This window comes from Dermacentor variabilis, chromosome 1, assembly GCF_050947875.1.
Source record: "Dermacentor variabilis isolate Ectoservices chromosome 1, ASM5094787v1, whole genome shotgun sequence".
Classification (NCBI taxonomy): domain Eukaryota; kingdom Metazoa; phylum Arthropoda; class Arachnida; order Ixodida; family Ixodidae; genus Dermacentor; species Dermacentor variabilis.
In genome coordinates, this window is record NC_134568.1 from 7419859 (window position 1) to 7444098 (window position 24240).

The 24240-nt window shown below is 46.5% G+C and overlaps 1 protein-coding gene across 1 annotated transcript in view; it reads left to right on the plus strand.

Annotated features, from left to right (window-relative positions):
• The window catches only part of LOC142571829 (uncharacterized), an 87190-nt gene that overhangs the window by 28366 nt on the left and 34584 nt on the right, over positions 1-24240 (plus strand). Inside the window, exons 4-5 of the mRNA XM_075680875.1 lie at positions 4910-5081; positions 10654-10754. Of these exons, the coding sequence (XP_075536990.1) occupies positions 4910-5081; positions 10654-10754 (273 nt within the window). The remainder of the gene's footprint in view (positions 1-4909; positions 5082-10653; positions 10755-24240) is intronic.

A 24240-nucleotide genomic window follows, 5' to 3' on the forward strand; every position in this document is an offset into this window, starting at 1 on the left:
TCTTCATTTCCCCTAGCATTTTCTCTGGAGCCCTATGTATCACATGGGTAACCTCATTGACCATTTTCCTTTTTTGTTTCAATTGTTCCTCATCGTTTATACAGCTAATAATCGTGTACATTTACGCTATGAGAACGATTAAGTGTCTTCGCAAATTACAAATTTTCGTGGCGATAAGAGGCACTACACTTTTAGCGTGATGGACAAATTTTCCTGTGGTGTCCGCCAAATAATGCTTACTGATTAAAAAAAGTGCACATTAATGCATAAGGAAGGAAAGCTGCGTCGACATGCTACACAACGAAGGAGCGCGCGACAACTGAGGTAAAATCGCGCAGCGTGAAAGCTTGAAATGGCTGGGATACGCTATATTATTTGGAACATCCTAGAAACCACACAAACGCGCTCGGATGGCGGCCCGTCGAAATTGGCGCGACTGATCCAGTGCATCCACATGTTTCTTCGCTCTACAACATGCTTGCCGGACGGCAGTATACAATGCAATTTTTTTCCTTCACTGAAACGATTAGGGCAACCGTAGGTGCGGCAACTCATGACGAAAATTCAAAACAGTGCGAAGGAAGTGCTTTATTCTGAACGATGGCTCAGGACGGAAGATACCGTCACCGCATAAACCACATACTATGTACACTACAACGCGTATTCATTTGTTTGCATCGATAATAACGCCGGAAACACTACAGAAAACGCGCGCTTTTTTTTGGATAAAAAAAAAACAGAATATGGAAAAGCGCGCGCTGTCACGTGATGGCGGTAGTCCAATGGGAAAAGGCAGACGGGCGGCGGAGGCCGCGGGTAAGGAAGAAAGGTGGTGAGCCCGCGCGGCGGCATAGAAGTTCAAAAGACGGCTATACTTCAGGTTTGTTCGATTCAGAAAAATGTGCAGGGGTTGCCAGTTATGGTGTGCGGGGCTGCACCCCCTCACTACAAGGTTCAATGGTGCACTGCACTGCGGAGGCACCTTGCCTTGCATCCCGTTCAGTCGAGCAACGGTGGTGCAGGGTGCACCGCTGCACCTCGGGGAATCCAAAGCCTAGATGCAGTGCACCGTGAATAGATGCAAAAGGTGCAGAGAGACTTGGCTCAATCGAATGGACCTTTTTAAACTACAGTGCACTAGAAAGCTTTGTGGTGGGCTCAGAGGAGTGCCTGGCCTGATGTGTTACATGTTGCCGCCGAGAGGGGGCGCTTCAAGAGGTTCTTCCGGAAGCTTTGCTCCGGTACCTCGGGGATATGGCGGCTGCCTAGCGGGCGACGTTGCTTTTGCCATTTCATTTCGCAGTAGACTGCCGGTTTCTGCACTGCCGACCTCGCCATTATTTGTAGGACACCCCGGCACTTTGGCAGGAATAAAAAAGTGCGATTCTCCGGGCCACTGCAGAAGGCTCGGGAAAGATAGGACGTCGTTCCTGCGATGACGTTGAATGTCTGCCCAGTTTGTTCTTGCAATCATTACGCTTCCGCGGGAAGTTTAAGTTGCCTATGTCACTGCCACAGCCTAAATTTAGCCAAAGGGTTGACCCGTCACCTTCGTCATGTCGTTTGTTCTAACCGCACCGAGTTTCATAGTTAAAGTGCCGTGGTACACTACGCGGGTGCAGGAAAGCAAACTTGCCATGCGCTCGCATAGCCTCGGAGACTAATTTGTTCAGCAATTATGCATATGCAATCTGAAATGGTTTGTCTACGGCACTCGTGCATGCTCAGTTTTCAATTTTCAATTTCAATTCAATTTATTTCCCAGAAGCATCTCGACGGCTTCCTGGCTAAAAGCTGCTAGAGCAGCTTGACAAAAGGCGCAGGAAGCCGTTACAAGGCATAGCAGACAAGACACATAAAAAAAAAAGAACAGGTATAATCGCAAGCAATGGAATCAAACACGATTTCAGTTTAAGAAATCACTTTTACAAGATACGCCAAAGAACAGCAAATTAAGTATTGAAATAAAGAAACAAAGTTGAGAACAGGCAACGAAAAGACACAAATTTGAAGTTCATTCTCAAATAACAATTTGAAATGCACTGTACGCAGTCAGTAGGCATGAAAACACAATATAAAAAAAACTATGTCTTACAACACGATACATAAGCAATCGCAAACACTCTGTACATAACAATACACAATAGGCCAGAAACACGATATCAAACCAAATGGTAACTCACAATACGCTGGATCCTTTATTTAGTTACAATTGCACAACATATGTTCGAAGCTGCCTTCTACTATATCCAGCAGTATTTTGGTGCTTGTTGAGTGTTAGGGGAACATTGTGAGCAAGTGACTGAAGTTTGTAATTCGTACAAAAATGTGGTATCGCCCACATATCAGTGCACATCGCCCACATATCAGAGATCAATGACTTTCCAAGAGGAAGGCGGTTAGGAATGAAAAAAAAAATGATGGTAATGAAAACTTCACCAAGACTCAAAAAGAATTATCTTGGCAATATGGACGGTGTGACATTCAAAATGGATACAGATTTGATTCCACGCCTAACGGGAAGGAGTTTGATTAGGAATTCTGGAGGCGCGGCAGTAATTAGGGTGACTACGGCTGATTATTTGTCCAAAATAACATAAATGTGCTCATTCAAATAATTTAATGAATGCACTACTCATTTACATAGTACTGTGAAATATGAGCAGCTCATTCCGCAGATAAGTATCAAATTGATCAAGCGGATGATCAAACATCAAGCAGATGTATCTGAGGTTGTGGAATGGTGTAAGCAAAACCAAATTTATTTAAATCGGACGAAGATAAAGTTATTATGTTTTAGGAATGCCCACAGGATAATAACTGCGAGCAGGCGAACTTTGCCGTTTAGTTCCTTTAATCATTGCAATTATCGAGCTTTAACCCCTCAGCAGGTAAAGCTCCATTGAATGTGAAACTCTCGATATAGGTGGTGATCATCTATAAGTTTTGCGCAATTTTAAAAATCGCATATCGCAGATAGCATAATTCTTGTCCTTCAGCTGGATTACTTCACGAGGCGGACATTACCAGCAGGAGAAATCGAAACACATGTCAAACTAATTAACGTAAGTTAACTAAGTAATTTCTTAGTTCATTACTTTACAGCGCATATTAAAATTACCTAATTTTATCTGGTGAGTTAGCGAGACGTATCCATTTGAAACGAATCTACAGGATGACACCAGTTCTGACATGCTATTTTATAACATTTAGGACGAAATACATGGGCTTTCCAATTACTTTTGTGCCTTAATGCATAAAAGAGCGTCCTCCTAAAAAGTACGTGAAACAACTGGGCATATTTACGGCGTGTTTGAGGGCGCATATCTCCAAACTGGCGTCAGTGTAAATTCCTTCTAAGTGGGTACGCCCTAGAAACTCACCGCCTACAATTCGAACATTGCAATATGCGCCGTAAAATAATTCAGTGGAAGTTTATTAGTGCTTTTTCCTAATCAGTTCATTATTGGTTTACGATTCTCGTACAAGTATTGTTCGCCTCTCTGAATAACCTAGCCCAATAACTCGAATTATGCTATGAGCAACAGGCGATTTTTAAAAATTCAGGAAAGCTTAAAACTGATCCCGTATTAGGCAGTGGCAGAATCGTTATTAACATATGGCATCACTCCGTACGGCACTTGTTTTGAAATAAAAATACACAAGATCAAACACATAATTAAATGAATAGTAAGAAGCATAACTCGTACTGCAGCATCAGGCGAAACGACTCTAGCACAGAGATATGAAGCGCAAGGTATACTTGAAGTTGATGAGCTTTTTCATTCGTGTGCTCACGAAACAATGCATGACTCGTCAATACAAGGTGCCTTTTATTGAGAGCATTACTCTAAGAAAAATGGTAAGATACGTTAAGCCACGAGTGTTTACCAACCTTTGTAAAAAAAATCAAGCTCATAATTTCTTATGTGCTAATGTTATTTATTAAGCTCTGTGTGAAATTTTATACCGTAAGCACAAAGCAAAATATAAAGAAAGAAATCAGGAAATGGTGTATACGTTCAGGCAACTATGAGTAAATTGTGCTTGCATTTCAATCGTTCGGTTCCTTTGCCTCGCGAAATAAAGTTATCAGTTATTGTTGAATTTTAAGACGCTACGAGTTTTTCATGCCTTTTAATTGCCTTTCTGTTTCTCTTGTAAATGATGGCTACGCGTTATCGTGGCATTACGATATGCTTCGCATTAACCATTTTCTTTATTTGTTTTGTAAATTCGAAAAATGTCACTATGTTATCCTGGCGGTATAAAGCGCAACACATTTATCATGCACCGCTTTAGTATTTAAGCACGATAACAACCTACTATTTCGCGCTTTATATGTTTGAAAATGTTCCATCAAAGCCTGGCCGCCAAACAAGCATTGTGTGCTCAGAGTGACCACGGTGCTCGCTACATGATAAAGAAAGTGAATAATGTCTATTGTGTTGTATGTGTCGTAAAGGCAATCGGCCATAGACTTAATTAGGAATAATTTGTTGGTTAGTTGAATATGCATATTGTGTTCGCGTGCAAGTAATTACCGCCTTTTTGAGTCATCTAATTCAATGGTTACAAATATGCTAGTTGCGACAGGGTATACTGAAAAATTTGGTTTAGCCGAAAAAAATTCAGGCCCAGTGGGATTCTAAGAGAAAAAAAAAGTCAAATTAGGTGCCTTGCTTTTCTTAGCTTCATTTTTAGTATTACCGCTTCAAAACCTGAAGAAAGTAAGCGATCGGTAAGAATATAATGGCGATAATATTCATGACCAAGCGCATAGTCACGAAAAGAGGTGATGGTCATAAAAACACGTGGTCGTGAAAGTCCACGCAGATACAGTAAGTAAAAATAATACGCATGCTTTCAGACTTTTGCACTAACAATTTCCTTCTTTTTTGCACAATAGCCGACGATGACCATTTTGTATCCAACAATCTTTCACAAGTTGGATCAATGCCCACTTACGGAGCAAGTGGACGCGAGCAGCCTCACAAAAGTGATTGTCGGTGGCAGTACACTGACCTCATCCGCCCTGCGAAGTGTCGTTCAGAAGCTTCACCTGCCGGGGATCATGCAAGGTTTGTTCCTCTGTATTTGGAGTAAGTAACCCTTACTATACGACGAAAACAGGGAAAAGAAAGATAATTGTGGCACGGAAAAGAGGTGGCATTCTTCCTGATCTGAAACAGACGGCGTCAGGACATGCGTCAAATGCATTGTTCGGCCACAGCGGGCAATCTTTTTTAGCAATAGCGTTCTGACTCTCTGTCTTATTACGCGAAACAATTCCACTCTAGAGTACAGACATAAGAAAGCACAAGCGCGGTTCACAACATTACACATCGCAAAACGCAAGTACCTTTAAACGTTAACGAAAAAAAAACATCAATCTTGTGTTCTCCTCACCTTCATATAAAAAAAAAGAATCCGCAGGGTTTCTGCACCTTGCGTTCAGCTATAGCGCTGCCGTTTAACAATGCTGGTCGTAGGTATTTTCGCACTGTGTGCGCGCCAATGGTCACGCTGTGTGGACGTAAACCACTTTACAACGAAGACCACTACAACGACTTTGCCTATGCAACGACGAAATCTGGCTGTGCCACCGGCAGCTGATCTGTTGGTTTACAACAAACTATACGTATAGCGGAGCCGCCACTGGCCTTCATAGACGCCACTGTGCAGCGGTCTGCGTTTACTTCAGCGCTACCGACACACTTGACGAACGTGCCAGTGTCAGCGAGTGTCACAGTGTTGCTGCACTGCTCCAGAAAGCGCTGAACTCGTGCGCTGCTTGCTGTAAAACTGCAGCGGGAGCGACGGATGAAGAATGAGCGTCACCGTAGTGACGACGTGATAATGTGATCGAAAAGGACGACCCACGACGTCCTCGAATCCACGTATTGAGCGGGATGGAGGCGAATAGTAAACAAAGGCTACAATGATAAAGGAGCTCTAATAAACAAACCAAGACTTTCGACGGCAAGGGAGGCGACAGCAGCATTCGATGGTATGGAGATTTACCTTTCGTCGCCACCGAGGTTCGCTGCGGGGTATGCCGTGAACCTCGGTGCATTAAGAGCGGCAGCAGTCGCGCATTTTGTCATACGATGCATGCACAAAAATGAGCCGGCTATCTCAACAAGCCTTTCTTTAATTCTCGGTAAACAAATGACTTATTCAGTTGATTCTACTCGGCTTGCTCGATTGTGAGCGGTATGGTGCGCGAAATTTGCTAAATATAACCTGTAAGACGAACGGTTTTACACGTCCAGAGCACTTCGTTATGAAGCCGTTTAACTGCATACGGTGCCGTAGCTACATCGCTTAAAAATAAAATTCTGAATTCGCACGTAACTATTACGGAATATTTTCTCAGTTCACGCGGCAGCGAACATCATTGGCTTCATCCTGAAAAGGCGCCACAATTGAGTGGCCCGGGCGCCCGTATAAGAAGAAAGTTTAAAAATGAATTACATCCGGAGTTTTACGAGCCAAAACAACGAACTGAATACGAGGCACTCTGTAGTGAGGACTCGGGATTAATTTTTGCCATCTGGGATTCTTTAACGTGCCCGCAATGCACAGGGCACGGGCGTTTTTGCATTTCGGCCCCATCCGATACGGCCGTCGCGGCAAGGATTTGATCCCGCGACCTCGTGCTTAGCAGCGCAACACCATAGTTTTTAAGCCAACGCTGCGCATTTAACTGACCCTCTATTTACCGCGCGACATAAATAAATAGAAGAGGTGCGACAAAAAAATAATTCGCGATTTCATTCAGCGGACAGTTTTGTGCTTGTCTATTTGCCAATTGCTCGGCTTTATTCACAATTTCACGGGCAGGCTTCGGAGTTGCACCTTCTGGAGGTAGTTCTTGCACTTAATGACAAAGCAATACCACGTACCAGGCTTGTGAGATAACGATGTCGTATTTCCCATCACGGACGCGCTACCACAACCACCAAGCGCGCCAACGCACAGTCGCTCCGACGAGACAAAACGCGACCGTGTATAGAGGAGAGATTGGTGCTGGTCTCACCGGCGGGTACTTCGGCTTGTCTCATCTAATAGATATTTTCTATGCAGAAGGCTATGTTGTTCTCGCTTTTGAAGCGAAGCTTTGAATCCACGGCATTCGATTTTTGCGTGCGAATACCCGGATGTTCAGCTTTCACACATAATGAACAAAGGCACTCGCGGGAGATACATTCTTTGAAATTACAAAAATATATTGATTGGTCCATTTCTGCCTCCGCGATAAACGACTTCTGTTTCCCCCCTTGTAATAAAACGGGGGATCGGGGAGGGATTAAATACGACTTTGAGTTACCTTTTAGACTGCAGGGTGGTTTGTGAATTAAGCCCACATGCTTTTGTTTAAGGATTGCAAGCAGACTGCGCTCACATACTTTGCCGTCTATTGATCCAATGTTTGCTGCAGCTTGCTAATACGTAATAGAAAGCTAAGAAGTTGTGAGCAGTTATTACAAAAATAGAAACTTTTGAATAATTTTTTTAAGTTCAGAAAAGTATTTTGAATAAACTGCGCAGTAACTGCAGGGCTTTGAATTTAACTTTTGAAAGCTTTCGTTTACTAGATCAAATAAGTGTACAAAAATTCGCTCCAAATAAACACGTCGCATGGGTGTTTAAGGGCGGTCGATAATTGCGCATTCAGACTAGCCATGCGCTGAATAAACAATCTCTAGAAAGATTTAATGACTAATTTTGAAGAATCAAATTATGACTGAAGACAAATTTAGCACTTAACGGGAAAGCGCAGCTAGAAGTACCATGCAACCCTTCATTGCAGGTGTGTCTATTTCTTGCATGTGCATACAGCTCGAGGAGCCTACATATCTTCATAACCGCGTCCTTCAGTCTGAACCAGCTTCTTTGAATGTCCACTGTAGAAACTAGCGCCGCCTTGTTTGCGCTGTTGTGTGAAGTCATGACGAGGATTTATAGTGTGAAATTTGCTACAGCTCTAGACCATTTTGTCCGATACTTGGGAATATATAATGGGCAGTCAGAAGCGCAGTTAGTATTCAAACTGTTATTAGACGAGGAAGAAACGTATGCTGATGACATGTTGATAATATGCGTCGCTCTTGAAAGAGAGAAATAATCACTATAGGATAGCAGGTAATTTTAGGCTTGTCTTGCGTGCTGCTCCGGACAAATAGGCCTAAATATATATAAAAGAAGAAATTAATGTAGCTAAAATAAAGAAAATTGAGCGAAACCCATCTCACAATAACTGTCGACGGTACTGCATTTAGCATTGTATCAATATGGCGACAACGTATTGCCACCACCGAAACGAGTTATGTATGAGGCGCATATTGCAGCAGGATTCCTCTTCAGCGCTGCGCTGAAACACTTGGCGCCATCTAGCGCCGCTACCGCGAAGCCTGCGCGTGGCATCCGAAATGCATGGCGCGCCGGTCTGTTCTAGCGCTGAGAAGGGCATCGTGCGGAAACCGAGCATCTCCCTGGTGCTTCGCTGTGGCCACGCTGGACCACGCATTCGATTGAGTAATAAAGTATTACGATGGAACCTATCTCACGATGACTGTCCACGTAAATGCGATTATCATGCAAGCATTCTAGCTACACGCCGCATTGATGAAGTCAGGTGTATTTATGGTCTATAATTATCATTACGAGGCTTTTCCTGCTTCGGCTGTATACGGTGGTCACTGTGTCCTGTATCAGCCACATTTCTGTGGCACTCGTTTCCCAAAGTAGAAAATGCGGCCGATGGCGTGATTTCGAATGCATGACGATGACGCAGTGACGACGATAGAAATGTCATCGATTAAACAGCAAATGGGGTATGACGACGACAGCGTGACGATGACGAGCTAACAATTCATAAATGATGACGATAATTTAACGAGGACAACGTGATGTCGCAAATATGAGGACAACGGAAGAGACTATGTGTGTAGGACGGCAACAGGCATGACGACCACGGTATGACGACAACCGGATGGCAAAGCTGCAGTGACGGTGACGAAATGACGATGACGGGATGACCACGGCGGTATTATGATTAAATGACGACAGCATAATTACAATAGAATGAGCATGATGGAATCATCTCAATTTAGCGACGTAGGCAGTATAATTATGCCGCCATGGAGATAATGACATTACTTTTCCGAATTGACGAGGATGTTCGAACGACAGCATGACGACGATGGCCCAAAGACAATGACAGCACGAAGAGATTCGGATGACGAAGTTGAAATTAAGACAATGGAATGACCACGACGGCATAACAATGAAGGTATGACAACGAATGCATGAAGGGTATGATGACTAGGGCAGGGCGACGGCACGACGAGAATTCAATGACAAAGCTGGAATGACGACGATGTAACAACTACGACTGCATCACCACCATTACCTAGTGGCTCAAGCTAACAGACAACTTACGCTACTGTTACAACGTAGGAGGCGTGACAACAACGACAGGATGAGAGTCGAATAACCAAGCTTGAATGATGGCAATCGAATGACAATGACGACATGATTTTTACAAAATGATACGGCAAATACTGTGTCGCGATGATGGCGTGACGACGAAAGCATGAGTAGAGTTTAAAAAATTTAATTATGGGGTTTTACTTGTCGAAACCACTTTCTGATTATGAGGTACGCCGTAGTGGAGGACTCCGGAAATTTCGACCACCTGGGGTTCTTTAAGGTGCACCTAAACCTCGGGTTCTTTAATTGCACCTGAATGCGGGCCACAGCGCCCGCATTTCGCCCCAAACGAAATGCGGGCGCCGTGGCCGGGATTCGATCCCGCAACCTTGTGCTCAGCAGCTTAACGCCATAGCCACTGAGCAATCACGGCGGCTGAGGAGAGCTGAATCACGAAGATTGAATGAACACGACGGTAGCAGGACAATGGTATGAGAACAAATGCATAACAACGACGCAATGACAACGATTGTGTGACGACGACGGCATGACGAATGTCGGATGGCGAAGTCTGAGTAGCGGTAGAGGAACGACCACAACGGTATCACGGTGACGGTATGACAAGGAATTCATGACAACTACATGATGATGATGGTGTGAAGACGACGACTTCACGAGAGTCAGATGGCGAAGCTGGAATTATGACGATGTAACGACTGTGCTACATCAATACCATGGGCAAATACCCAGTGGCCGAAGATATTATACAATTTAGGCGAGATGGTCAACATAGTAGGCGGGACGATAGCATGACGAGAGTCAAACTACGAAGCTAGGATGACGACCATGGAATGAACACGATGGCATCAGGACCTTGATCACATACTCGGTAGCTCTTGCTGGAAAGAAACTTCGGCTAATGTGTTGGCCTAAGAGGCTAGATGGTTACATAGATAGATAGATAGATAGATAGATAGATAGATAGATAGATAGATAGATAGATAGATAGATAGATAGATAGATAGATAGATAGATAGATAGATAGATAGATAGATAGATAGATAGATAGATAGATAGATAGATAGATAGATAGATAGATAGATAGATAGATAGATAGATAGATAGATAGATAGATAGATAGATAGATAGATAGATAGATGTTTGCTGTAGGCAAAGAAGGTAGCCGCATTAAAATTAGCGTTCCTGTCATTGCAGTTTACGGTATGACGGAGCTCCTCGGGTGCGCCGTGTCTTTGACACCACAACTTGACGACGTCAAGAGCGTGGGCTGGCCGCTACCGTTCATCGAGATCAAAGTAAGCAAGATGTTCCCATATTGGTTACTACTTTTAGAGTGAGGTTATGCCTAAAATCCTTAAAGCATAGTGGCACTCAGGGCCCCTGTGTGGTGTTTGTGCCTATAGAGTCGGGCGTCACGAGTGTAAGTGCTCATGCGCTTTGCGGGCACAGAAATTGGCACGTTCGCAATGGGAGCGCGTACCTCATCAGGCTCGGCTGCGCATGTCCCGCGTGTTCCTAGCGCAAAGTGTCCTGGGCATGTGTCAAAGGGACGCGGGCATTAATCAACGCCAAATGAGGGAGCCCTCCGGGGTTCGACTGGCCGTAGCGGTGCCAACCTACAGGTCGCAAGATGTGGAAGAAAAAGCCTGCCAAAGCGTATGTTTGATTAGAATACTTAATCAGGATGTTATCAAATCTCAGAAAAGAACAGTAAATCACAATACTCCTAAATAAATCAAAAATTCAGTTTGAGACAATTGTAGCAGTCTAATGCAGCCGATGTTTATGTTTATTTTTCACTCTTACAATGTATTAGTTCTTTGTGGCCCCAATGGTCCATCGCTTCTGGAGCAAGAAATAGCACAACTGTGCAAGCCTTCGTACGGCTATTATGTTATTCAGAATAACGTTCTTCATTTGAGCACGCCGGCTTCGTCCGAGATTTTAAATGCCTAAGCTTTCCATGCCTATCATACGAGGAAACCCGTACATCCTTCTGTGTCTCACGTATGACGAATCGCTATAAACAAATTAATGTAAAAAAATTCACCGACGATTATGATGCTCCCTAATGCTAAGTTTGAGCGCAGCTATATGAGTGTTCTTATTTCGCGATACGACGGCTGGCGCGGACAATCTGTCTCATGCGGCACATTGCAAGAGGAGCGAAGTGTTGCGTGATTGCCTCACTAATCGGGAGATCACGAGAGGGAGCGCGTGGGTGATACGTGGGCGCGATTTACAGCAACCGCCACAGGGAGACCTCCGCTCATGCAGCCTTTGTTTCCAGATCGGTCGACGCGCTCGCCGCATGCCATCGGTGAACAAACGACGGCGCGCTACTCTGACGCCATGTCGTAGCGGTCGTCGCCGCAAAGCCTGTCTTGCGTGGCACTACGCTTCTCATGCTTTCGCCATACACTTCTCCTCTGTTTTTTTCCTCGCGGTCTCTTCGCTGTCGCCGTCCTGCATCCGCCGCTGCCCTCCTCCTTCACTCTTTCATTCTTCATTGTGCTCGTTCGCTCGGTTACGCCGGTCGTGGACGCCGAGGCACGACGCCCATGCGAACCGCAGGAACGGGCAACTTAGAGCTGTGCTCTAAATCAAAATAAAATCGAAAGGAAGAACTTTGGCCACGGTGAGTTTCGGACGTACGACCCCACGCTCCGAAGCCGAGTGTTTTAACCACAAGGCTGAACAACCAGTTTTTTTTTCGTTGCATGGAATTATGAGCAGTCTCTGCGAAAATTTGTTACATTACATTTACACACAGAGAGAAACAAAGGCACACATACTACGCATCAAATGAAAGTTGAAAAATCGGGCTACCAAACGCATGTGTCCAGATGCAAAATCCAATCAGGAACAGGATCAAAGGTTCCAACCACACCACGCACTCGAGCTGCCTCTTCTCTAAAAGCAGACCTTGTCGAGCGAGTTGGCTCGGCATGTCCTTCGATCATTTGGCTTCTCCATAAGCAACAACGCTGGCAGAAGGCGATGATTGTAACGTAGGTTGAAGACGGAGGCTGGCAAAACAGACGCTGTCTTTTTAATGCCTGGCCACAAGAACAACCTGTAGCCAACGCGCATCATCGTCTTGCATGACGTCGACCTTTGCGCGTGCATTCCTACTTTGCGGAAGTCACGCATCATTCTTTCAATTGCCCCCTATGCGCGAACCGACCGTCTCGGTCGCATCAAAAAGTTTGTTCAGCGGAGTTGCGGCAAGAAATGCAGCTCTTTAGGTGCAATCTGGATGTTCACATACGTGCATAATATAGCTTCATGCGCACTGCATGAACAGCTTCAGCGCGAGGACGACAACGAAGTGAACTGGGGTCAGAACTATACGAGACGGCTTCGTAGGTTACGCCACTGAGGTGGTCTTAACCTTGTAGGGACCAAAATACCAGCGCAGCAACCTTTCCGAGAGCCCTCGGTGACGGTTGAGCGTCCAGACCCACAAGCAGTCTTTGGAATTGTAATGAACATCAGGTTGACCCTGGTTGTATCGAAGGATGTTGGTACGCTTTTGGCCTCGAACACGACGCTGAGCAAGCTGGCGTACTTCGGCTCTTTGTATGAGCCCTTCCACGTGTTGGTTCGTCGGGCTGTTATCAGCAACACGTAGCATGGCATAAGTGTTGACGTGACATGGCGCCCGTATAGAATTGCGAACGGTGTAAACTGTCTGGTTTCCTAAACAGCAGTGTTAAAGGGGAATGTTACATATGGCAAAATCTCGTCCCACGTCTTATGCTCTTCGTCGATGTACATGGAAAGCATAAGAGCCAGCCTTCTGTTGAGACGTTCTGTTGATCCAGTTGTTGGAGGATGATACGCGGTGCTCTTGTGGTGAGAGCTGTGCGTCAGCTCGGGAATGCCCTTCATAACTTCGGCTGTGAACGCTGCACCGCGATCGGTGGTGAAAACAGAGGGTGCACCATGTTGTAGGTTGATGTGGCGGACAAAGAAATTGGCCACTTCATAAGAGTTTTCTTGTGGAATAGCTTCGGTTTCAGTGTAGCGGCTTCAGTAGTCGGTAACGACGACTATCCATCTGTTGCGCGAAGAGATCACTGGGAATAGACCAAGTAGATCAATTCCTATTTGTTGGAACGGTGCTTGAGCAGGGTCCACAAGACGCAGAAAGGCAGCTGGTTTAACAGGCGGTTTCTGCGGCGCTGACAATCGCGAGAGGTCTTCACGTACCGTTGCACAGAACAAAAAAACCGGGGCCTGTAATAATTCTGTCGTGTCTTTGCTAACGTCTTAGTGAATCTCAGGTGTCCAGCGCATAGCACAACATGGCATGCTTGCAAAATGTCTTGGCGCAGCGCCGGCGGCACAAGGAGGTACGTATTTGGACCGCTTCAGCATTTTTTCCTGTGAAGAACGTTGTTGTGCAGACAGCACGATGATAAGCCGCGCACGAGCGAGCGAGGTAAACGTTCCAACGCCTTGAAGGGGCTCAACCAGCGGCAGCAGCTCAGGGTCAGCGCACTGGTGCTCAGCCATCCTTACGGCGTTGATAACACCGACAAATGGCAAGTCAGGGTCAGGGTCCAATGATGTCGTTGAGAGTGGTGCGCGTGACAAACAGCCACCATTGCTGTGCTCCCTTCTAGATCTGCAGACAACGGTAATGTCATATTCTTGTAAGCGTTGGCTCGAACGGGCTAGTCTGCCAGAAGGATGCTCGAGTTTGGCATGCTAGCACAGGGCGTGGTGATCGCTGACAGCCATAAACGGCCTACCATACAAGTAGGGTCGGAATTTACTCATCCGCCATACAACCGCTAACCATTCTTTTTCACTGGTTTAGTTGTTATTCTTAGCCTTGGTGACACTGTGGCCTCCATAAGCAACGACGCGTTCCGCACCATCTTGCTACTGATGAAGAACTGCGCCGAGGCCCACACTGCTAGCGTCAGTATGAATCTCTGTGTCAGTGTCACGGAACAAGAATTCTTGAGGAGACGAAACACCGCTTACTCTCGCTTCCCAATATAGTCACAGCGTGGGGTAATCAAACCCCTAAACAAGTAGAGCCATTCTTAGATCTTTCCGTCACCCCGCCCTCCCCGGCGTTTGCTCCTCCACGCCTCCTGTCGCCCCAGCCTCCTCCGCTCCTTCATTGGCCAATCTGGGTCATGTGGAAGGACCCGTCGCACTTTTGTATATTTTTTTCTTTCCAGCCCGCTCCGAGCGCCATTGCTGTCCCTGTGCGACGAAAGTACGTGCAGACGGATTGATCGTGGGGGTTCGCGGGATCAAATCGCGGCCGCGCCGCATTTCGATGGGGGTGATATGCAAAGACGCCCATGTCCCGTCCAGTGGGGGCACGTTAAAGAACCCGAGCTGGTAAAAATTAATTTAGAGTCCCCCATTACGGCGTGCCTATAATTGTATCGGGGTTGTGGCACGAAAAACCCAAGAATCAAATGTTTTTCTCTATCTTGTGTGCCTTGAGTGGTCCAGGGAAAGCAGCACTGCGAAAACTTACAACGTAAAAGTATACAGACGCACGTAGTATACAGATATGATATAAAATAAACACTTCAACAAAAGTGTTACTGGTGCTAATGAGAGGGTATAATTATTTTCGGAGCCTGCTTTCAGTTCTCCCATCAAGTTCGTTCTTGTGATCAAAATTCAACCACTTGCACTGTATTAAATAAATACAAAACGATTCTATGTGCGACGTTGTCCTAATTATCAATACTGTATGTATTGCAAAAGGATATGCAAAGGGTCCTGTCTGCGTCTAGTCTCTGTCTGTGTCACTTCGCGCTACAATTCAAGATCATGTCTGTAGTGTTCCACCGAATAACGATACTTGCCTTCTGTGCCATTAGTTCATATTTAGAATGTTTTTCTACCTTGTTCCCACCGTGCCTTGTATGATTGAAAGCGTCGTTAACGACAATGCCGGGGACCGCTAACTCCTACGATAGTATCGCTTCGGGTGTCTGACGATCCGTCGGACGCAGGTAAAAAATAAAGTGCGCAAAATGCACTATGCCTACCTCTGTATCCTGCGGGTAAGTTTTCAAACATAAGGAGTCGATTTATTTGCTACCGTTATCTAAATATATAAACTGCGAGAAGGCAGCGAGTTTCTCTGCTGCTTCTCGATTCCTTACTTGCCACCCTGCTGGTCAAAGTCTGTAATATTCCCGTACTAACCTACTGCTAGCCTTCCGGTAATCGCCGCACAGCTTTCATTCAGAAGTAATTGTTGCATGGGGGGGGGGGGGGGGCTAAGAATTCCACAGCCCCACGATATCATTCGTACAGGGTCACTGGAAACTTTGAAGGTAATTAGCTCTTCCCAGCAGGATCTGTAGCCACTGCTTCAGTTCCGCACGACAAATTTACGCCCCATCCTAAAAAAAAGCACGGATGCAAAGCGCTTGCTTTTGTTTCACTGTGGAATGTGCGCGCGAAGTCTGAGAAGCCAGAGCCACCCGTGCAATGCGCAAGCTCGCGAGAGCTTTAACAGAGACGGATAGCCTGCAGATCGCGAAGAAACATGACAGCTTCAACGCCCAAATTCGAAGCTTTTCCTCCCAAGTTCACGTACGCAAGCGCACACACCTTATGCGAGCGAGTGAACTGTGGCGGCGTTGGCAAACGTCGTCTTCTCCTGGATTACTACTACTAGCTCGTTTCAAGTGCAGTATGCAGTGGCATAGTAACGTGGGCGGGGGGAGAGGGGCCGGCCTTACAAGTCACAATTACGTTCAAAGTGTCCCATATAAGGGCCTCTACGGCTACAGAACTTGCCACTCTACGTGTCGCTGTGCATTACACCGCACAAGCCAAACCTCGAAAGCGGCTCGTTTTTTGTAACTCCAGACAGCCCTTCAGCCTGCAGCGAGCCTTACGACGCAAGACCCATGAACAACATGGTGTTTAAGACCACAGATTCTCCAACAAGCCCTCATCAACCGACATGACATCATCTCCCAATGGCTTCCGGGGCACTGTGGCATCGTCGGAAATGACCTTACTGATGATGCCACCCGGCGAGTCCATAAAAAACCCTGACACTTCCTATACCCTAATCAATTGCACACACGCTGCGAGGGGTCTTCGTTTACTTGCTCAGGCCAGGACTGAAACTTTGTGCAACACCTCGATTTTCTCCAATTGTCCTCTTCACCGGCTGGATCATACATTGAAGCTGCAGATTCCATCGAACTTCTCCCGCCTTGATGCAATTTTACTGTGCCGCCTCTGGTTAAGGGGGGCTTTTACGAAAGCCTACTCATTCGTATTGGAATGTGCGACACACCAATGTTTGAGTCGTGCATATGTGAAGAGACGATCCAGCACGTGTTGTGTTTTTGTAATCTCTATGAGATTGAGAGCGACGTTCTTCGGAGAGTATTAAACCGATTGGTTAGCAGACCATTTTCAGAGACTAAAGCTCTAGGACCATGGCCCCACGCGCCGCAGGCTTGCAAAGCGATGCGGGCACTGTTGCGTTTCATAAAATCGAGTGGCCTCAGTGACCAATGATAGGCGTGAAGTTGTGGACAACCGTACGTATTCACACTCACAGTACAATATTCCCTCCCTATCCTTTCTTTCCTTGCCTTAAACCCCTTCTCCTGTGTAGGGAAGCAAACTGGACGTGCGTCAGGCTGACCTTCCTACCCTTCCTTCCTTCTTTTCTTCCTCCTATTCCTGTTGTTGTTGTCGTGTGACTTCATGTCACAAATACAGTGTCCTGTTTCAGCTGCTCGAAATTTTACGAAAAGGTAAATTTGTGAGGATATTTCCCAATATTCTATCAGGTTATGCGTCTTTGTGACCGCTAGGAACTCGCTACCATGCAAGATATAGCAGATAATTAATAAGGCTATCTTTAAAAAAGTCTAATTATCAAATATACAGAGGAAACATTGCAATTCGGGAATTGAGGACCCAAAGAGATATTATTAACTCAACAAAAACTTCTGTGAACAATATTGTCCTGGGTGCCAGAGCCTGCAGTACTTTGACTCTGGCGGCGGCCCACTATTGCCGTACCGAAAGAAATATGAAATAGTGCACCAGTGACGTCGATGTGTCTACCTTCTCCATTGCGAGTGCAGACCAAAAGAAGCGCAAGCTTTCGCTGGCACGGGATTCATCGCGGCCTCCTCGTTTTTTTGCATGGTGAAGCCAGGAATCGACGCGGAGCGGTCTCTATTCTGTTTCGAACCTTGTGGCGCTATCGCAGCTCGGATGATCACGTTTGCCAATAGCAGCAAATAAAGAAAGGCTTTATGGATCAGAATGAAGGGAATTTGTAATTGTCGTAGCATTGGCGCCCGCGCAGCTAGGAAGCAGGTGGCGTTTTCTGGTAGGGTGGGGTGATCAGCGCCACTGACACGCTATTTAATTTTCGTTTGGGTTCACTACCTACGACGATTTTTATGAAGTTGTTGTTAGGCAACATGTGACTGTCAGGCTTCAATTTTGCAAATGCAATAGTGCCTCTAAAATCGCTAATTAAATCTTTATATTTATTGGCTGCCAAGCCTTACATTCTGACAGTAAGCAAATGCGCTTATCACAAGTTATCCGTGCAGCACCCTTTGTTATTTGGTGCAGAAAATAAAACAGCCTGTATACCTGCTGCATAAGCGAACTCTGGGAACGAAAGCGATGGGAGGGAAGAGGCGGATCTAAGGCGGCTGTGCTTGTGCTAAAAAATCACCCCCCTTCTCCCCGGAAATTTGCCATATCCTCGCATTCCTACTATACTCGAGTGGGGGGGGGGGGGGGTGACGGAAGACCTATGAGCCCCGGGTACCAGACGACCTAGCTACGCCACTGGTAGCATGACACGTAATAAGGAAAGTATTCATTAACAGTTGTTGTTATTATGTCCGCCACTTCTTTTTATTTACGGGAAAATTTGCAATATATGAGACGATAGCGAGACTTTTGTTCGTCGCGTCGATAGAAGAACATGTAAGCGATGACAACGCCCCGGACGTTCCATCTGTCGTGCTCCCATTAAAACTACATTTTCTTCTCGCCCCACCGTGACCTTACCGCGCCGCCAGTGCGCGCTGTCATAGCCTAACAGATTCGTTTCCTCAAATACTTCTTTCTCCGTGGGCAGCGTCTTCATCGAAATGAGCAATGAATGGAGCAGCTTGCAAACGCAGGCGCAATTCATTGAACGACTGCTGCTGCTCGTCTGCCCAAATGAAAACCACATCATCGCGTGTAAGCCGTGTCAGAGGCTCAGCAATTCTGGGGAATCCCTCGACGAAGCGTCTATAATATGCGCACAAACCAAGGAAGCGTTGGACAGCCTTGTCTGTGGGTAGTGAAAACGCGGCGATGGCAGCTAACTTGTCGGGGTCCGGTTGGACGCCTCTACGACCACCTACATGGCCAAGAAATTTGAGCTCTTGAAAGCCGAAGTAGCATTTTTAAGGCTTGGTGGTGAGGTCTGGCGTACGGATCACAGCGAGGACGCTGTTGAGTCCTGCGAGATGTTCGTCAAACGTGCCCGATAGTACGACGACGTCGTTCAAATCTACGAGGCATGTTTGCCATTTGAGTTCTGCAAGCACGATATCCATCAGCCGCTGAAAGGTGGTAGGTCCGGAACATAAACCTAAGGGAGAACATTGAACTCATAAAGCCGGTCAGGTGTCGCAAACGCTGTTTATTTCCCGATCCTGTTCACCTACTTCGATTTGCCAATATCCGGAATTAAGATTCAGCGAAGAAAAGAATTTGGCATGTTGTGGAGGACCCAATGCGTCGTCAATGCGTGGCAAACATCGCGTTTGTTGACATGGTTCAACTTTCTGTAATCTACACAAAAGCGTAGTGTGTTGTCCTTCTTTCTTACACTCCAGAGGAGGTCCCCGGGCTTGTGGACGGCTGGATCATGTCGTCTTTGACCATCTCTTTCACCTGCTGCTTGATCGCTTCCCTCTCCAGTGTAGGCAATCTGCATGGATGCTGGGAAACAGATTGCGCTTACTTGTCCGGAATAATACGTTGCTTTGTTATGGATGTGCGTTGTACTTTGGGCAACGTTGAAAAACAGTCGGAAAATTCATTCACGAGGCGCAGCAACTGGTCTTTCTGATTGTCTGGCAGAGCACCATCAACATGAATGCGTTTTTTTGGCTGGGTAACTCAGATTACTCAGACAATGCGATTTCGAATTTGTCAATATCCGTAACATCAATAATTTTGCGAAGTAATGCGACTGTCGTTCCACGTGGTACACGCCGATACTCGTTGCTAAAGTTTGCTAGCAAAACGACTGAACATTCTTTCACACCTGAAGAAGCCCTCTGGCTCCGCAAATGTCGCTTTCAAAAAGTAGGGGAATATTTGCCTCAGCAATGCCTTCGGCGTCGTCCTCCATATCGAATTGGACAACACTAAGCATGGTGCTCTTGGGTGGCGACGTTATGTGATCGTCGACTACGCGAAGTGCGATGTCACGGTCGTTGTCATTACTCTTCGCTATGGCTTGTGTAGTAGCGAAGCTGACTCTCCGCTCTTGCAGGTCAATGGTGGCACCGTTCGCCTGAAGCAAATCCATGCCGAGTATAAGGTCCTTTGAACACTCAGGAAGAATGTCGGAGTCGCCGATGTACATGAAGCCCCGAATGCTAACTCGTTCCGTGCACCGGCCCACTGAAGTTATGAGGCGCCCTCCTGCAGTACGAATCTGACTTCCAACCGATTGTTTCAAAACTTTGTTCAGAATACGCGAGAGATTCTGGTTCATAAGAGACGTGTCCGTGCCCGTGTCGATAAACGCCGTGACTTCGTGGTCATGTACGGTAACTGGTACCTCGCAAGATACTGGCACCGAACTACACTGCTTTCTCTGCGTTTGAATATCGTCATGTAGTGGTCGTCGTAGTGGAGTGTCTTCTGCGTTCGCAACGTCAGCGACCTCATCGCCGCAGGTCGCCGGACTCAGTTTACTAGGATGCCAGGGCTGGGTGAGCGACACCTGGTCGCGCTCAGCGTAAAGAGGGGGCTGGAAGGCCTGTTTCGGGCAGGTGACGGTGACCGAAGTTCACGGAGTTATGGAGAAAATGAGGTCCTGGCGTCTGCGAGGTAGGCTTCGATCTCCGGGGGTGTTCGCATTTGCGTAGGCTGGGCGCATTAAGCGAAAATACACGGAGCCCCGCTTGGTGGTAAGGACATGCCCTGTCGAGGTAATCGGCTTCAACGCAATGAAAACAAAAGGGATTCCAGTCTGCAGTGGACCAGACGTGGTCGTGCTTCAGCCATGAATGGCGAGCTGCGAGACCTGAAGTCGCCAGTCGCCCGTTCAAAGGCCCACACGCCTCGAAATCCGGGGTCACGCTCACACCGTGAAAAGTCGGGGACGAAGAACTTCGCGCTGCTTCCGCATACGGCACGCGAGCCTGTGGCTTCCGTACCTCGTGCTGTGGTGTTTCTCTCCGCTCTGGAACTTGGAGAGCCTGCCTCATTTCCTCACGGACGACATCAGCCAGAGAAAGTAGTGTCACCGAAGCCGGTGCCACCTGAAGCTTTTGGAGCTCTTCGCGAACAACAAGCCTGATAAGCTCGTTCAAGGCATCTGTATTGACAAAGGACACAGCGAGAGGTTCAGATGATAGGGTACACACGTCGGTATTATACTGCCTGGTTCACTCTTGCAGTGCCTTTTCTAATAATTTGGCTTCCGTAAGAAACTAGGCAACCGTCTTTTGTGGGTTGCTTATCAGGCCATCGAATAACTCTTGCTTGACAAAATGCATCAAGTTCCTTAACTTTCCTTCCGGCAAGGACGGATTCGCGCGTTGTAAAATCTGCACTTATCTTCCACAAACAAAGCGATGCTTTCGATCGGCTGCTGTAACCTCACCTGAATTGCAGATTCAGCTCGCTCCTTGCGACTGAGGCTTGCATATGAGCTGCTTAACAGCTGTCGCAATTTGTCCCATGTCGATGGCACCACCTTTCAGTTAGGAAATCATGTCCAAGCATAGTGCTCGAGGGCAAAGCAGGCGTTGCGTAGCTTGCGCTCCGGAGTCCAGCCATTGAATTCGGCGACACGCTTAAAGCTATCCAGCCAGTCCTCAGCATTCTCGAAGGCGTCCGCATGGAAGTATTTGGGGATTCGCGACTGGTTAAGGACGACCTCAGCCGTCCTTAACTGTCGTTGAGCAAGGAGAAACTGATGTCCTCATCCTTCTGACACAGTTGGGTAGAGGCTCGTCCTCAGGTGGTAGTCTTTGTAGTCGACGGCTTGTCCGTACGTGCAGAGGAGTCAACGCGACCGGACTACGTACTGGACTTGTAGGCAGGGTTTGATCTGGGAGCAATAGCATCTACCCAGCCCATCCAACAGAAAAATGTAACGTTGGCTGAAGACGGAGGCTGGCGAAATAGACGCTGTTTCTTTGATGGCGGGCCAGAAGAAGAACCTGCAGAACGCACTTCATCATTCTTTATGTCGACCTTGGCGCGCGGCTTGCTGTGCTGCGGAAGCCCCACCGCATTGTTTCAATATATCTGAACCATATGAATGTGTTACATTCGCAGGTTACATTCACGGTGGTGCTAACAAATGTCAAAGGAGGACAGTTACTGTGTAGGCTTTGTTGAAAGATTTAGTCATGGCGGAACAAAAGCCATCTCTATGACCACATGTAGATCGGACTTGGAGCATTGTAGACATTATGATGATTCCGATTTGACGAAAATTTAATGCCAAACACGCCATATCCCTGATGCTTTCTCGTGGTCACGGGATGCGCCTTCCGTTGGGACGTTCCTTCACCGACCGAAATGCCACCGATTGCTGATGCGCTTCACGTCGCGGAACACAAACAGATAAGGAGTCAGTGAGTCGACAAGGATGATAAGGAGTGATGGGGGTTGTATGGGTCTCATCACGGCTGAAAATGGTTCGACGCGGATGGATAAGGTGTGAAAGATCGATAAGGGCTTAGTTTGATAAGGTTCATAATGACTGATGAATGTTGATAAGGGTCGAATGCAATCTAATAAGGTTGATAAGGGTCAGATCATGTGTGATAAGGTTGATAAGGACATATAAGGTTTGATAATAAAAATCACATTGATTGTGATAAGGTTGGTAAGGGTCGGATCATGTGTGATAAGGTTGATAAGGACAGATAAGGATTGATAAGGATCGCATTGATTGTGATAAGGTTCCTAGCGAACGACAAAGGTTGATATTACAAGGATCGTGTCTTATAAGGTTTGTAAAAACCGATAAGGGTTGATAAGGGTTGGATCTTTTATAAGGTTGTTAATACTCTCATAAGATCGATAATGACACCGGTATGCGTGGAGATGAACAAGTGGCACAATGTTAGCGCATGCTTAAACAACTCCCAGAGCCGTTTTTGTGACATAGTTACTAGCACGAACAAGACTAACGGAAAAAACGGTAGGACAGGACGGAGCGCTCTTTGGAACCTTCCTGGTACCCACTAGCGCTCTGTTCGGTCCCACCGTATTATTTTCGTTAGCCTTGTTCGCGCTAGTAACTATGTAACAGAAACGGCATCAATGCCAACTAGTCCAAATTTCTGCGTTAATTACTCCCAGAGGAATTCCTGTGCTGTGTTCTCGCCGCTTAGTTGAAAGGCAGCAGCAAGGTCAATTCTATCGCTGCTGCTGTTGCCACTGTTCCTCACGTTACATTTTGACAGCGAGTGGCCGCAGTCATCGAGTCAGATGTGCTCATGTGTGGCGGTGCGTGCATGGCATTGTGCTTGGTAATTTAGTTATTAATGCAATGTTTACTAGTTTATACGGCCGATTAAACGGCTATCCTTGCTTCGTAAAGATGTCTAATAATTTGCTATCGCAATTGAAAGCTCGCATCTTGGGCGAAACTGCGACTTTTTTATGTGGTGTACAGTCATTTGCAATGTACCCAAACAGTGCTTGAAGGAATCATAGGGGCGGGCTTGACTATCAAAGCCGAGAGGCGTCACTCCGGTCAGGGCCGTGTCACGTATTTGGGGCTTGAAATGGGACAAGGAAACGTGAACCAATGAAGGCCAAAGTGGCAATAGTAGCTCACTTTCCTAGACCTGTAACAAACAAGGATGTGAGGTCATTTCTAGGAGTGGCTGGATATTACCAGGCTTATATTTAAAGTTATTCGGAGCTTGCCAGTCCGCGAATTGGCAGCCACCAGAAGGGTGAAATCAGAATGGTCACTTCGACCGCCGATAGGAAAGAGGCTTTGCGGAATCTGAAGAAAGTTTTGTCTTCATGGCCTGCGCTTGTCTCCCCAGACTTTCGCACAGAATTCATTCTCAAGTGTGACGCCAGCAACCATGGTGTAGATGTCGTCTTTGCCGAATTTAAGGAAAGCCGTGACGAGTAGAGTGAAGAGTTGAAAAGTGACACCACGAGGTGTTCAGCCCCACTGAGAAACAGTGGTTATGCACTGTAGGGCCATTCAACGGCTAGAATGCTATATTCTAGGCACGAAATTCACGGCCGAGAACGACCATTGCCTTCTTTAGTCGCTAAAGCAAATGTCGGGAAAAACACGGGAGACTACTGAGATGGAGTCTTATTTTGCAGGAGTAAAGCTTGGGGGCCAAGTATAGGAAAGGGAGCTAGGATAAGAATGCAAATGTTCTGGGCCGGGATGTTAAAGGGGCACTAAAGGCAAATATTAAATCAAGCTAAAGTGATAGATTAGTGCTCGAGTATCTTTAACGCCTCAATATTATCACGAACAGAGGCTTCATAATCGATAAATTGAGGTAA